At 35.7% G+C, this 16,283-nt stretch overlaps 1 protein-coding gene across 1 annotated transcript in view; it reads right to left on the bottom strand.

Annotated features, from left to right (window-relative positions):
• The window catches only part of Ush2a (usherin), a 748,724-nt gene extending 744,602 nt beyond the window's left edge, over positions 1–4,122 (bottom strand). Inside the window, exons 1-2 of the mRNA XM_026388000.2 lie at positions 3,638–4,122; positions 413–578 (exon numbers count right to left, since the gene is read on the bottom strand). Of these exons, the coding sequence (XP_026243785.2) occupies positions 413–578; positions 3,638–4,122 (651 nt within the window). The remainder of the gene's footprint in view (positions 1–412; positions 579–3,637) is intronic.
• Between the last annotated feature and the right edge of the window lie 12,161 nt (positions 4,123–16,283).

Genomic DNA, 16,283 nt, shown 5'->3' with positions numbered 1-16,283 from the left:
ATCTGAGAAAGACAGCTGCAAGAATCAGGCAAAGGCTTGAACACTGACATGACTAATAAAATTAATACAGGATGCCAGGAGTTCTTACATGTTTTTCAGCAAAATAAAATATACTAACCAAACCAAGCAAAATTTACTGAATATATTATTACCATAAAGAAGATTATCCTTAAGCTTCTGGGGAAGATTTGATAGCAGGGTTTTGTTTTGTTTTGTTTTGTTTTTTTCAGGGGCAGGGAGGTCTGCTAGTTTATCAAGAGGATATCATTAGGTCATTGAAATTTTTTTTCCTCTGGTTGTCATTTACACATACCTGAAATCTAAAAGATGATTGCTCTTGATTTTGTGAGTGAAAAAGAAAAGAGAGATCCTTGTGTTTAACCAAATGTTAAATGTTTTTTATTTAACTCACCTGCACACTAAGATGAATCCATTTCTTCAAAAGAATTCTCCCCAATGTCATTACTTTTATTGGAGGCTGCAAACCACTTACTGTGCGATAATAAAACATGGTCTCTTTCCTGGATATTGTAAGTTTGAACACAATCTGCCCATCCCCCGTCTTTTCTATAACGCACCTTAGGAAGCAACCAGAAAAGAGAGAAAAGGTCAGCCTCTAACCAAAAAGACATGCTAAGGCATTGTGCAGTTACGGTGATATTAATGTGACCCCAAATTCCATTCAAAATGGTACACTATGAATGAGTGCCTGTATGGCATTATATTCAAAGCAAGTTTTATTCCAATGAAGAAGCCATTTTATTTCAAGAAAAAATACTATTCTTATTTACAATGTATTCCCCAGAGCCTCAACACCCTTCATTAGAGATTCATGATGGAAACTAAAGTGGTTGAATCATTCTGAAAAACTAACATTTAGCCTATTGGCTCATTAGTTCCTCTGCTATTTCTTTTATAGGAAGTGGTACAACATACTACATCCCACTTGGGTATTGAGTCACCAGTGCAAATCTTTTTTTTTCTTTTTTTAAATGTAAAGAGAATTCAGTGTCCAAGAAAAGCTTGAAATTGTTAGCCCTGAAGTCAGAATCGCTCTATTTAATTCCCATGATGAAATGGAAAATGGACAGCTATAGTCTCTACTTACCCCATCATCAACTGGCCAGAAGCCAAAGCCAGTTCCTGTAAGATGTCTGACTACCTCTCCATGACATACAGCCCAACTGAGGCATTCAGAGAATATTAATGTGTGGGGGTGAATGGCCAATATTATAAGACTACAGTAAAATTTTTTAATATAAGAAGTTTTGGAAAATGTCTAGCTATTGTGTTACACTAATTACCAAATTACTTATAAAAGTCACTTCTATACTCATATGCAGTGACATGGCTCTGAAATTCTGAGTCTCTTTCTTCATCTGACTATTGCCTACTCAGCCTCAGCATCTTTACAATTATGCCTCATCCTGGAACCCTCTTCCTCTGTTCAAGGTCATATAAGGGTTCTCTCTTTGTGTTCATTTAACTAGCTATGCTAAGTAAAGGCAAGAACCCATTTATGTTCTCCATTAGATCACTAGTATCCTAGGGGTAGAAGCATGCCTGGTATACCCAGACCCTCAAAAAGTGATCAATTCTATAGGCATCCAAGAGGCAAGGTGATATTGGACCAACCAAGAATTACTGTTAAGGATGTTTTAAAACTTTCCTTAAAGGGTTCATCTTTTACAAATCATATCTTCTCATCTGCATCTATTTTTTTTTGAAAGTTGGGAGATAACAAGATTGGAGAAGACTAATAGTCACTTTTTTACTGACACTAATAATTCAGCTTTGGTAATAAATATATGAGAGCAAGTACATTTTTAGTTTGGGCAAATAATTTTAGTGGACATAAAGGTTTTACATAAAACCTGCACATTTTTTTCAACTCTTTGATAGCTGAATACTTCTAATTCTCTGGAATGCAAGAGTGTCTCTGTTTCCCTTGCCTCCAGGTCTTAAACAATCTAAGAAGAATTTGCCTCTGTTCATTTTTCTTGAGTTTAAATCTACAAGTGAGAATTTGATCATTACTCAAGAATGTATTTGCCAAATGCAGACTTATTTCCCCAAGCTTACTGAAAATGCATTTCTTAATATGTTATTGATTATCTTCCTTGCTATTTTGTTTGCTTGTAAACATACTAGCTTTGGTAGATAATAAATGTGAGAGGAAGGCAGGTAGCAAAATATTTAGGAACTGGATTTATTCTGCTCCTGGATAAACAATAATTGGATAATCCATGTTTTGTTTGTTTTACTTATCTAGTGCAAACACCCCGAAATTCCCCCAATTCCCACTGGTATTTTAGTTTTGAGAATGAAAACGACCTTGATAAAAGCAAGAAACTCTCAAAACCATAAACCATGCTACCACCTCTATAAATACACGTCTCATTTATACTAAACAATGCCAATAGAAGATGGATCTGGTAAAGATATGTCCATTTAAGCTTAGAAAAATTATTTTATCCTAGCCCTATTTTTTCAAGGGAGCACATTTTAAGACTGTGGATGCTAGTTACATAAATAGAGTATCTCGGATTTACTGCAATTTCCAATAATATGAAAGCAAGGTTTTCTTCTAGGGGAGCTATAGAAATAAGGATAATGATTTGTGATTGTTTCCTCTGCAAATTTAAAACAAAATGAAAACTGCAAACTTTCATTTGACAAATTAAAACTAAACACTCAAGACATTTAAGTCATATTTGCTTATGAAACTATAAGACTTTCCTGGTTTCTTTCCCAAGTTTTTAGATTCAGCCAATACTTTCACACAAAGTAAGGGTAAAAAAAGCCTTAGAACTATCCCACTTATTAAAAGTACATTGGTTCTATTTAAGATAAACATCACTTATCAATTGAGTAAAGACTATAGAATGAAAAACAGGTGATTAAATAAACTTACAAAAGATAGTAGTAAAGAAGTCTGTCTGAAACTTCTTTTGAAAGCATTGCTGCTGAAATGAATAGCTTTTACAATCTCTCACACTTACCTAGAATTTTTTTTAACTAATTGAAAAATGAAAACAGCATGAAGTCAAAGGCCAAAAGCTATATCTGTTCATAGATGAAGCATTATTCTATCTTCAACTCATATTACTGAACATCCTTGAGTCAAACACCCTTCTTAGGAAAATAAGAATGAATAAAATAGTCCTAAGCCCTCAGAATGCTGCTATCTGCCTGATAAAAATTTCATAGCCTACTAGGCACACTTCATTTATATAAATTAGACCAGGACTTAAAAATATATCAATTATTTGTAGTGGCCATGCCTTAAAACTCATGCTGAGCCTCACAAAGCCTCCAAAGGCTAAGACCAAAGGTCTAGCTAACCTGCCCAGAAATAAGTGATTCAAGTATAAAAATGCCTACCTGCCTACCTTGAAACTATTTTAACACATTTTTTTTCATAGTCCACTTCATCCACAGAATAGAGAACATAATTTAGAAAAAAAAATATCTGGACTGTAAAATAGGAATAGAGATTAATATAGTAGTTTTCCTTCAATCATGTGAATCCCATGGTGTTAGTCTTCATTTCTAGTTTGGACTGTAGGTTGCAATCATTTCCACTACTACTGATTTTGCAGGGTCCTAGGAAAATGGAAAACACAGTACTACTTACATTACACCTTCCCGCTCAGGTTTCAGCCACACAGTGAAGGTAAATGCTTCCACCAGCCTCGGAGAAGGAGGAGAAGAAGAGCAATTCTTGTGATTTCCAAAAATAAAACTTGTAGAGTTGCTCTGGGAGTGAGGATGCAGATCATTCTTGTCTGGGATGAGACAGCTCCTGAGGCCTGCTGAGAACAGGGCAGTATACGTAGGGGAGGAAGTTCGGTAGGGGCAACCCTGTGTGCAAAACCGCTGGGTGCAGGACTGAATACTCTCAGCATCCACAGAGCTGTGACAGAAAGTGCTTCGGTGTGGGAGTCCACACTCTGCTTGGGTTGGCACCAGTGAAACCTTCTTGAAAGCTCCTACATTCTCCAGCCTTGGGAAAAGACCCCGGGAGTCAGCCAACGATATCGAAGCAAAATAGGTAAAGATCAATGTTTCAATAACCTGAAACAAGATACCAAAGCCTAATGAAAGAGCCAGGCAATTCATGTTTACAAAAAAGCATTCTTCTCTTGAGAAGGCATTCCTAAATAAATAATCAGGCCCGCTCCACTTGCCAGCGACACTTTGAAGCAGGTTCCTTTAAGTAATGTTGAGATACTCCTCCATCTTGGGCAAATGGCAGGCACGTTTTCACACGGAGATAAAACTAAAGATGTTCTTAGTGGTGGCCAAGACATGAGGAGGAGCTGGTGTCTAGGAATCAAAAACAGAGCATGTCAAGTGTAATCTGCTGAGTCTTTAAAACTTTATGATGTCATCCTAAGCATAAGGATTTTGAATCCCTGGTGGGAAACTCGGAACTTGTTCAAAAATATTTTTGAATCACTTTGCATAGAATAAAATAGTTATTCCTTTGATAAATATCTAGATTTTATTGAAAAAATCAGGGACTTCAAAAGTCCACAGGACAACCAGTTTGTTTATTTCAATGCAATCATTAATAATATATTTGAACATATAGCAACTTTAGGTTGTTACTCCACCCCGGGGCATTAGCACTGTCTACTGTATTTAAGGAGGTAAAGAATTGTATAGATTTTCTTTACACATGCACCGTCTGTTGTAACCCAGAGCTAACTTGCAGATGCCCAAAATAAAGCTAGCAAAGCAGTTTGGGCCTTTCCCCTTATCCCAGCATGTGCAGCAACTTTAAGCTTACAGTAAAGCTGATTAGAAATCTAACACCATCTGTCTGTCCTATGCCTTAATATTTAGCAAACATTTGTGTTAGTGTTTCCTCATATGACTACATATTTGTAGGTTAAATATGGATTCCTAATACTGTGTAAGTAATTGTATTGATAAATAAGCTGAGTTACCATTTCTTTATTGCATTTCAACCAGTCCACTGAATGTGACAAATGGCTCTTCAACAAAACCACGGTCCCTCGTTGCCTGGCAACATCACCGTAAACCAGGTTGCTCTTAGGAAATAGGCCACAGCAGCAGGAATGCTGGAAGGAAGACTTGGGTGCCCAGGTAAAGTATTCTGCACAGCAAACACTTGGTTACCTGAAAGTCTTGGTTACCTGAAAGTCGTCTCTTTGGTGGCTCGTCAGGAACTGAGCTCCCCCAGGCTTTCAACTGGTAACTTCAAGCAGGGGGAGGGACCAGGATGGTATCGTGCATGCATAATTTTAAAGTAGCAGCACACCTTATCCTATAATCCCCCTATGGCTCCTTCTCTCTTCTGTTTTCATACACCTCATCCATTTAATTCTTTAATCAAAATGATGTATCCCATCAGAAACATCAATTTCCCATGCTCTTTCTTTTAGGGGATACAAATCAAATGAGATTCTAAACTCTATATTAATGCTCTAAAAGTTTAGTCCATTGAAGAAAGTTTTTCCTGACAACTCTGTCACTGTTGTTATTATATCTTTCACCCCAGGATACCCTCTTCTGAATACACAAACTTCTTGAGATTATGAGGAACATCTGATATTATCTCTAACTGTTGAGTTTGGAAAACAGGGATTTTCATTAACTACAGAAGCAATGAGATTGCTGAATTTAGCTGCCTAATTGCATTGGAATATGTATGTATTTATCCACTCATGGTTGTGGTCAGTTCTGCTCCCTAGGGTATCTCATTTTAGATGAGAAATGTTCTCATTCAACAAATATTTCTACCCTTCTATTTGGATCTTTAAAATGGAAAACATGCTAAGGAAACAACTAGCCAATTGTTCAGAGAACTTGTTCTCTGTGAATTACTATATTTACAGCTAAACATATTATTAAATATAATAACTTATAGAGAACAAAGCCACAATATTAGAAATAAGAAATGTTCCTATGGTGTTTCTTGTTAGGCCTTCAGAAACAAACCAAATCATCTTCTCCCCAGTTCCTTCTAATTTCTCACCCATGAGCACATACAAAAGACTTTGTATCTTTTGTCAAAATACACTAGTTTATTCTTGATTATTATATTCTTAAAGGGACATTTTAAATTAAAAACAAATTTTATTATGAAACAAGCTAATAAGCAAGGATTTCTAAGAATTTGGAAAAAATATTTTTAAATAGATGTAATATAGTGAATTAGACTATTCAGATATACTATTAAGACATGCAATCAACCTGTTTTCAAAAATAAATTATTCAGTGACTGACTTCATTCTTATAAAGACTGATTTTAGTTTTTAATTATTATGCTATAGCATATCATTTTAGCCATTAGTCCAGGATAATTTTTTCATCATAGAACAACTCCTATTTACTTTGTAGTATAAGTCATAATCCCAAATGGACAATCTAAGATGAACACCTCTGCTCCATATTAAGAGACTGTGGCTGTCATTTGCAAGAGAAGACAATGGATGGTCATATATCTCAACTTTTAAAACTCAGTACTATAAATCCTGAGAACATCTGATATGTGAATTATGTACCAAAAGTTTCCTACCCCTGTAAATGCCTGAGAAAATAGAAAGAGGAAAAAAAAAGAGCAAAAGTGCATATCAAAAAAATTAGTTAAGCATATGAAGCCATGTGCCATCTTTTACTTATATTTCCATGGATTCACTGGGTTGTTCTTCTAGTTTGGACCAGCTTGGGAGGAGCTGTATGGTCTGATTTAGCCTTGCCATCTAGCAGATGGTCTAATGTCAATTGGATTGACAGCTATGGGAATCTACTCTAGGTTCATTCTGATAGTAGCAATGAAAGCCTTTACATGCAAGTATTTTCCAAGCCTCCATGTACATCATGTCTGCTAATGTTCTATTGACCACCGAAACTTGAAAGACCCAGCACAGATTCAAGGATTGTGAAATTGATTCCCCTTCTCAAAGAGGGAGTGGCAGTCACATTGCAAAGGGACACACACAACAGGAATGGAATTTGTGACCTTTTCTTTGAGTTGCTCACAATTTATTTTTATACTTGTAGAGGTATGATATCACAATCAGAACATCCTCATTGCGAAAAGCCAAGAAAATCATGTTTAACTTAAACAACAATAAGCAATTCCCCCCTCATTACTCTAGAAAAGCTTACATATAAACCTTTAATAAGTCTTGTAACAAGACTATAAGAATCTCAGTTCTTCAAGTATTTGAGATCTAACTCCTGTTTTCAGCCAAAATAAAGGAATAACCCTAATTCTTGGGCTTTTGGGAGTCACAGATTTACTATTAAAACTGACTAGTTTCTGCCAAAATTAAGTAAGAAAAAAATACCAATGGATGTATAATAAGTAATATTAGTTATAAAATAGGGGCAGAACCTACACATGCAGTATGATTACAAATATAAGACAACATTGTAGACAATTTTATGACAATTAACTTGAATTCAACAAATTGGACAAGTTCCTGAAAACATTATCAAAGCTGATTGAAGAAATTGAAAACAATCCAAATGTCTTCCAACTACAGAATACATCAAAAAAATTATACTATTTCCATACAATGTCTGACAACTATGGAATACATCAATAAATTATGGTATATCCATACAATGATAAAACTCAATGAAAAGAAATGAACAAATGCTATAATCAGCAACACTAGTAAGCTGCACAGATTTGGCAGTGAGTAAAAGAAGTCAGATGTGCCAAGCACATGCTCCACAATTCCATTTATACGAAGTTCAGTTACAGGCAAAATGAAACTTTGGCTCCAGAGGTGAGATTGAGCTATCTCTTTAAGAGGAGCAAATGAGAATGGGTTTAAGGGACTGTGCAAGAGTGCTGAGAACACTCCACATCCTGAGGTGGGTAGCAGTGACACCTGGGGACACATTGGAAAACACCTGTCTATAACCTGGAGATTTGTGCACTTTATGCAAATTATACCTCAATAAAACAGAAAAAATAATAAAAAGAGGAAATATTAAACATGAATTGTTTTATTTATTACATAAATAGTCCACAGGTAAATTTATCCCTGCAAAAAAAAAAAAAAAACAACAACAACAAAAAACAAGGAGTTCAGAGTGTTGTAAATCAGTTATACATACATTCTGGGGAAACACAATTCTAATTTTTAAAAAATATTCTGTGAGTCAAATAAAAGACTATTTTCTAACATATTTTATGAGGCTATTATATGTTTTTAAAAGATAGGAGAATGCAAAGAAGAAAATTGTGGACCCACCAAGCTCATGCACATAAGTGCCAAAAAAAGAAAAAAAATCTCAATGAATCATCATAAGCAAACTGAATCCAGGAATATATAAAATGATTAAGTCTCCTGATCAGGTTGGATTTGCTTCAGATTTACAACATGGGTTTATAGTAGAAAATATATTCATGTAATTCCCCACAAAAAAATTCACATAATTTACTTAGTACCAAAATCCTGAATAAAGAAATTATTTATTGAGGACCAAAATACTAAACTAAAAAAAGAAAGAAACTTTGGTATGTTGACATCATTTATTTAAAAAAAATTAACATCCCAAAATAATACTCATCCAATGATTTTTGTTAAAATCAAGAATAGAACCCAAGATCCCCCACTCTCACTGGTTTTATTTAACATTTTGGAAGCCAGTGAATTAAAATAAGGAAAATACTAAAAGATAAGTATGGGATAAGATTATTCAAATACCGCATGTCTCTCTGAATAACACCATCTAAAGAAATAGTTGACCTAGGTGTCTAGGATGATGCACATGAGATTCATGTTGTTTATTAGCTTTTTTTCCCCTGGCACATCCTACTTGAGCATTTTCACATTATGGGTGACTATATGACTTGCTTTAGCTAATGAAATATTAAGTGACATATGCCACTATCAGAGTAAAGTTACAGGTAGCAGCATACAATTTACTATGCTTTCTCTTTCACTAAATAAAGTAAGGGTAGAGGGAAAAGTTAGGACATGATTGGCAAGTTCAAATTTCAGAAAATGACTAACCAGTAAGGAAGATAGAGGGAGACACACAGAAGAGAGTGGCAAATTTCTGAGCTGCTACTGAAAAAGACAGAAAGGAATAGGGCTGCCATTCTTAACAGATTGCTTTTAAACAGAGGAGCAAGGTGAGCCACATCCTAGAATCAAAGAGGGAGAGGCTAAGGGTCACACATTGAGACTGATGTGCTTTGGATGTATATCAAGATATATTTAATAGGTGAGAAAATACAGAGTTTCTTCTCTTTGCCACTCACACATTTTCTTTCTCTTTTAAAATTATACACATAATATTGAACACTGTAAAAAGTGAGTTAAAACGGAAGGCTTTGTGCACCCCTTATGCCTCTATTAGAATCTTGACCTTTTTCTATAAACATGAAATGTGTGTAAATGCTACATAAAACAGATTCAATGTTCTGAAAAAAAAATTTGCAAAATGCTCCCAATTTTTAAACATTTTACCCATTTTCTTTGGCAATTTTCCCAACCAATACTTTTTTTGTTGGCAATGCTTAAATTTGAAATTTAAGCATTGCCAAATGAAATCCATTTTTTTCCTTGAGTGGCATTAATTCATACATAATTGTTTCTTAATTCTTATTGACTAGGGTTGCTTATATAAAAAGGTACAGAAGACTATATCTAAGAAATGGTATGTGAGTAAAAGGGATATGCAGCTTACAGGTGCAAATTTAAAGAGCCAGTGTAGGAGTGGCCCTTCTCCTTGGTGTGTGGATCACATTGAGAAGGACGATCTATCATCCAGGTCTTTGCATGACAATATTGAGAACATCCAGAAGACCTGTATGTCCCTCACCCATAACATGAAGGAGTTGTAGCATGTGTAACCATCAACCTGTATGGTTCTCAGTCACTGAAATTTTAAGATCATTTGTTTTGACAATGTACGCTATTCTATGTGACAGACAGGACCTGCTATATTTCCTTAGATAGCTACACCCACTAAACCCATATAAGGAAAATCAAAGATAATCCTGTCAAATGTACTTGGGAACAAGGTTTGATGCACCCAGTGGACACTAATCACCTAATCTGTATCCATAAAACACCTTTCCTTTGGGGTACTGGCAAGGATGATCTTGCAGATTTAAAGGGTCTATTGCAGGGCCCAACAGAGAGCTACTGTATCTTTTTCAGTTTTATCTGAGGAAGCCATTGATATTTAAACCAGGAAAAGCTAGAATCTCTTCCATGGTGTTAGACCCAGTCAGCTGGCAATTTTTTGTTTTTTTAAACGTGCAGCCAGCCAAGTGTGATAGTGCACACCTATAATCCTGGTGGCTTGGGAAGCTGAGGCAGGAGGATCACAAAATCAAAGCCAGCCTCAGCAGTTTAGTGAGGCTGTAAGCAACTCAGTGAGACCCCACCTCTAAATAAGTACAAAAAAAAAAAGAAAAGAAAATCAAAGCCGGGGATGTGTTTCAGTAGTTAAGTCTCCCTGTATTCAATCCCCATTACCAAAAAGAAGGTAATAAAAAAAAAAACTACCCATATATTTTCTATACTCTTGGATATAGAGATTATTTATTCTAACCAGGAAAACTGAGAGAGAAAGAAAGAAAAAGAGAGAGAGAGAGAGGAATCTTTCAAACAAGGGCCTGTAGCAAGACAACTACAGGCATAGGTACAGCTGGAACAAAATAATCAGAAAGGGTATAAAGTGGCTATCGAGTCAGAGAAAACAGCCAGAAATTTTGCCAGTGGTGTTATTTGTGAAATCATCTTACTGCCAAACATGCTAGCCAGGTGTCATCTAGGGAATTACCCTGGATACCAAGTACATTAGCTCATGTTAGTCATGGGCAGAAAGTGCATCTTTATTCCAGGAAATTCCACATATGCCATCCCTGGGAAGCCTCACTTCTGGGGAGTAGGTCATAGATACGCCCTGATGTAAATTGACCTGTTAGAACAGCCATGTTTAGAGCCCCGATAATGGAGAGTTTTCTTGCTGGAAAATTCTGTAAAACTTCAGACACTCTTTCATTCAAGATGAAATAAAACGGAGAGAAAATGCATGACAGCATTGACTGATGGGGTGGCTAGATACCTGTCCTCATAAGAGTGGCCCTGAAAGGCCCCATAGGACACAGGGAAGAACTGATTCACAATCTGCGGGCACAGTGGCTGGAAAGACTAGCAAAACATCCTGTCTTGCTGGTTCTGCTCAGTGCCAGCTCCCACGAGAACCAGAGAAGCTATGATGACCTAGTATGTTTCAGGAGAATTTTTTTTCCACATGAATGAATTTAAAGGAGTGGACCAAATTCCTCACCACCCAGAGCATCGTGAAAGGTAAGAATAATTACTGGTTAAGAATGTAATCTCTCTAGAGACAGCCTGCATTGTCTTGGTTCCACCAGCTTTTAGCTGTATGTTCTTGGCTAGGTCATTTAACCTTCTTTTTGCCCCAGTTTCCTTATCTGTAGAAAAGGGAGCAATAACACTTCCTAAGGTTGGTGAAGGATTACTCATAGAAAATCTACATCCGTGACTGCTTTCCACTGTTAGCTGTCATTGTACCTTTTCCCAATGTGTAATTACCAATTTTTTCTGTAATTCTACATGCAAGAATAATAGAAGGAGCACATATGGAGGAAATATTACCATACATGCCCCTATCATTGTAGTTTACTGAACATCATTATAGATTTACTGATTGGATCTTCATAGAAACAACACTTCAATATCACTCCCGACATGCATGTGAAGAAAAGGTGCATCAGGAAATAAGTGACTTACTCCGAATCCTTTGATAAGTGACAAGCCTAAATTAAATTCCATATTCTCTACATGAAGTCTACTGTCTGTTTAGTCTTGACCTCAATTAACTACATGAGGCTGAACTAACCCGAGGTTCCATGGAAGTGGTAAATAAAGTATCATACTTGAAAGGTGAGGGGTTTTATAGATAAAGAACCATGAGCGGGCTGGGGATGTGGCTCAAGCGGTAGTGCGCTCGCCTGGCATGCGTGCGGCCCAGGTTCGATCCTCAGCACCACATACCAACAAAGATGTTGTGTCCGCCAAGAACTAAAAAATAAATATTAAAAATTCTCTAAAAAAAAAAAAAAAGAACCATGAGCATTTCAACCTGAGTGAAGACAGCAAGTTTGGAGTAAGCCTGTCCTACACATATATCTTATAGAAATATGCACAGAAATAGGATTCTGCTCTGTAAAGTTTATCAGATTTCCAGAGTTTTCTGAAATTCTCCCAAAATTTAACAAGCGTTCTGTAAGTAATTCTGGGGAGTTTTCATTTTGATTTAATATCTAGGTTCTAGCAGTTTTTTTTTATTCTATTACCCTGTTCAAATTTTTGGAACATATGTTCTTATACTTTCTAAATTATGCAAACTCTCAGATGACCCAAGATCGTATTTGTTAAGAGACAGAAAAGCTTCACACTGGTATTTCAGGTTAGCCTGGGACCTGGGGAGAACGTGATACCTTTGATAGCATGTGGCAGGCCATCTAATTCCTGTCTGCTCTTTCTCCTCATCCTGGGCCAGGGCCCAGACTGAGGCTGGCAGATGAATTCAAGAGTGGCTTTCTGGGTCTGAGACTGGCAGTGAAATAACAGCTGCGGAGTAGTGCAGGACAGGTAGCGGCAGGCTAGTTAATGGCTGGCAAGCAGGACAAATAGGTGGGTGTGGGTCTGCAAATGAAAAGGACACAATGCGGAGAAGGACAGCAGGCGAGCAGAGCCCAGACCAGCTCCAGACAAACAGGCGATCAGTAATAATTAAGGGTCAAGTTTCTGCAAAGAGCTGTGCTCCTGAGAATGACATGGTCCCTCTCTTAAAAATGAGAATGTACTGGCCTGCCTGAAACCCAGGGCAGAGGGAGGGTGGGGATGTGTTCAGAAAGTGTCATTAGATTGAGGGGAGGAAACATGGCAAAATATCAGGTTCAGGAAACAGGGAGCTAAGGTGGTATGTGTAGTCTTTGAAACTCAATCCAGTTCAATAACAGTCCAATAGAGTGAAAAAACATTACAGGTGTTAACATCCAGAGTGAAATGAAGGGCACAAAGTCATGGTGATGGGAACAAAAGTAGTTTTGCTTTGGAGAAAAGGCAAACAGCAAGTGAGAAGTTTCTCTTTTATTTCAGGGGAAATCATATGGCGTATGTTGTATCAATAGAATCTTTTGAAAGGTCTCTGTTAAGTCAATTACATGGTAGAAGAGTTATCTGCTTTTTTTTATGGATTAAGCATCCCTAATCTAAGAAATGAGAATGCTCTGAATCAGAAACTTTCTGAGCACTAACACGTTCCTACAAAAGTGACAATTCCCCATCTGACCTCACATGGTAGATCAAAGCCAAAACACAGGAACACAAAATGCTATATGAAACTACACTCAAACTGTGTACATGGGGTGTACATGAAACGTTAAGTTTTGTGTTTATACTTGGTTCCATCCCCAACATGCCTCTTTATGTATATGCAAATATTCCAAAACCAGAAAAAAAATCCAAAACATTTCTGGTCCCAAGCACTCTAGATAATATTTGACCTATAATATAATTTTAAGGTTCAGAAGACAAAAATTTCAAAGAGGAGAACATTAAGAATAAGGAAAATGACAGTAAAAGTTGATTATTACATAATAAGCACATTTGCAGATGTTTTAGAAAGTATACTGTAAACACTTATCAATAAAACTAATAGATCATTTGAGATTATAAGGTACTTTATTGAAAAGGAAATTATTTATGATAGACATAATATGATACTCTACTCTGATGGGGCTAATTATTATTAGTGTTTAAACCAAAATACACACCCCATCATGACCGGCATGATTTCTGCCTCATTCCACAGCCATGAATATATTTAATTACCATGTATCAAAATGTTTATGAAGAAAGAAATAAGGAACATGATTACATAAACAATCCCTTTGAACTTGAGCAAGGCTAATAATGTTAATAATGTTTACTGAGTGCATAGTACATGTCAAGCACCAGGTATGAAATTCTGTCTCATCTAATCTAAAAAATCTGAATCAATAATTTATACTATTGTTATGTTATATGTAGGGAATGCTGGGACCTGGACAATAAAATAATTTATTAAAGTTCAACCGTTACTATTTAGGAAAACAAGATTCATATCAAGTTTCATCCACATTTTCACAAAATAACATATCTTTTGTAAGAGCAAGCTCAGAGAATATTCTAGTGTTAGGCATTTTATTATATTCTAAGTGTAGTCCTTAAAAATTATTTGGGTGATAGTGTAGCATAGTGCCTGGTATAATGTACAGGGTGATTAATGGATGCTAATCCTAAGAAAACTCTTGAAATTAAGGACTGGTTTTTTGCTTAAAAAATATATTTTATACATACACATACACACACACATGCACATATATACATATATGAGTATATACATACACACACACATATTTCATGAGGACCTAGAAAGTCTGAGTTTGAGAAGCAGCTTTTTGGACTAGAGTGTCCCCACATGTCTCCAATTATATTGTTCTACAATAACACTAACATCACATTCAAGAAGATCAACTGAGAAAAAGTCACGAGGATGGAAAAAATGAGGAGTAAAGCAGAGCTTTGAATGAATATTTGATAAGATTGAAGTTATTGGTATCAAGGGAATCACTTTATGTAGGGGCAAATGAATTGACTGCAATTTTAACATAAAGTGCCACTATAGGGGTTGTAAAATCATTTCTACTTGGATAAATACTATGTGAATTGGAGCTTGTGATGAAAATGTAATAGAGAATAGCCCAACTCAACACTGAGACCATGAACTAGGAACTCTTTCTAGGCAGTTGCAGGAATGGCCCCCAGAATCGAAACGGAACTAGGAGAGAGATTGCAGATGGCCTGTCTAAATCAGGGTACAGTGTGAAAGAAGCAAATAGTATAAGCAAAGGCCAAATAGTCACTGAATAATGTAAAATGGACTATCATTATTACCTAAAGAAGAACTGAAGGACTCATTATATCCTCAGCAATGTGGTCAAAGAGGGCACCGTATACATTGTTATTGTTCCCAAACATCAAGACATAGCTAGTAATTCATAAGCATGTGTTAAGTTAATGAGTGAATGTACGAATGACCCAAATCTATGTTGCAACAAAATCCTGATGTTTTAAAGTATATCATTATTCAAATTGTATCATTATTAACATGCATGTTCAACTTCTTCATCCCAGGACAAAATCTGGAAAAATAAAGTCTACGGATTTTGCCTCAGAGTTAAGAGAAGCTACATAAGCAGGTCCTGCTCATACTCTGTCCTTTATCACTTCAATGAGCTTGTGACAACCTCGTTCTAAACTTCTGTCCCTTCACTCTCCTATCTTCACACTTTGATTACAAACACAGAAGTTACCCAACGTGACTTAACAAGCCTGGAGGAGAGGTGAAATAAGATAAAGGAAGAATATACTTTTATGTAAGAATACTTACGAAAAATAAATTATGAACTGAATAGATGATCAACATAGTAACACTTTTAATTTTAACTAAGTTGCTTTTTTTTTAACAGAAAACTTAACAAAAAAAAAAAAATCATCCAAAGTCCAAAATAAAGATTGCCACAACATATTGCTACATTTTTCTCCAGTCTTTTTCCTCTATTAACAAAATTCTGGTAACAATTTAGTATTTTTTATTTAACATTATTTTTAGAGAATTATAATGAAATAGACTTTTTCCTTCATCTCTGCAATTGTTCTAAATTAAATCCATAAAAGTGACAAGATTTAATCAAAGACTGTGGACATTTTTGTGGTGAATTATCTTGTAATTACAGAAAAATCATAACATTCTTACACAGTATATGACAGTGTTTTGGTCACTGTATCAAAGTTTACCTCAAAATTGCAAATTTTTAATTTTCACTAATTTAAAAGGGGGAATAAAATTTTATTCCTGTTTTAAAACTATTATTTATTGCTAATGAAGTTGTCTATTTTATAATTCTTTGCCATCTCTTTCATCAATTCACATTCTTTCCTTGTGTTTTTAGTTGAAGGTTAAAATTATAAAATGTTTATTAGACATTATGTATTAAGAATGTCAATTTGGCATTCCTGCAGAAAATGTCTTCCAAGTTGTGTACATTTTAGTTTTTTCAAGGGAAGTATGTGTGCTTGGTTTTACTTATTGTGGTAAAATATACATAAAATTTACTATTTTAGCCATTGTTTAGTGCAGAGATTAGTGTTGTTAAGTATATTCACTTAGTCATGTGACCATTACTGCCAACCCTC

The sequence above is a fragment of the Urocitellus parryii genome, chromosome 9 (assembly GCF_045843805.1).
Source record: "Urocitellus parryii isolate mUroPar1 chromosome 9, mUroPar1.hap1, whole genome shotgun sequence".
Lineage (NCBI taxonomy): Eukaryota > Metazoa > Chordata > Mammalia > Rodentia > Sciuridae > Urocitellus > Urocitellus parryii.
The sequence above is the reverse complement of the archived record's forward strand: the minus strand, read 5'-3'. Positions and strand labels throughout refer to the sequence as shown.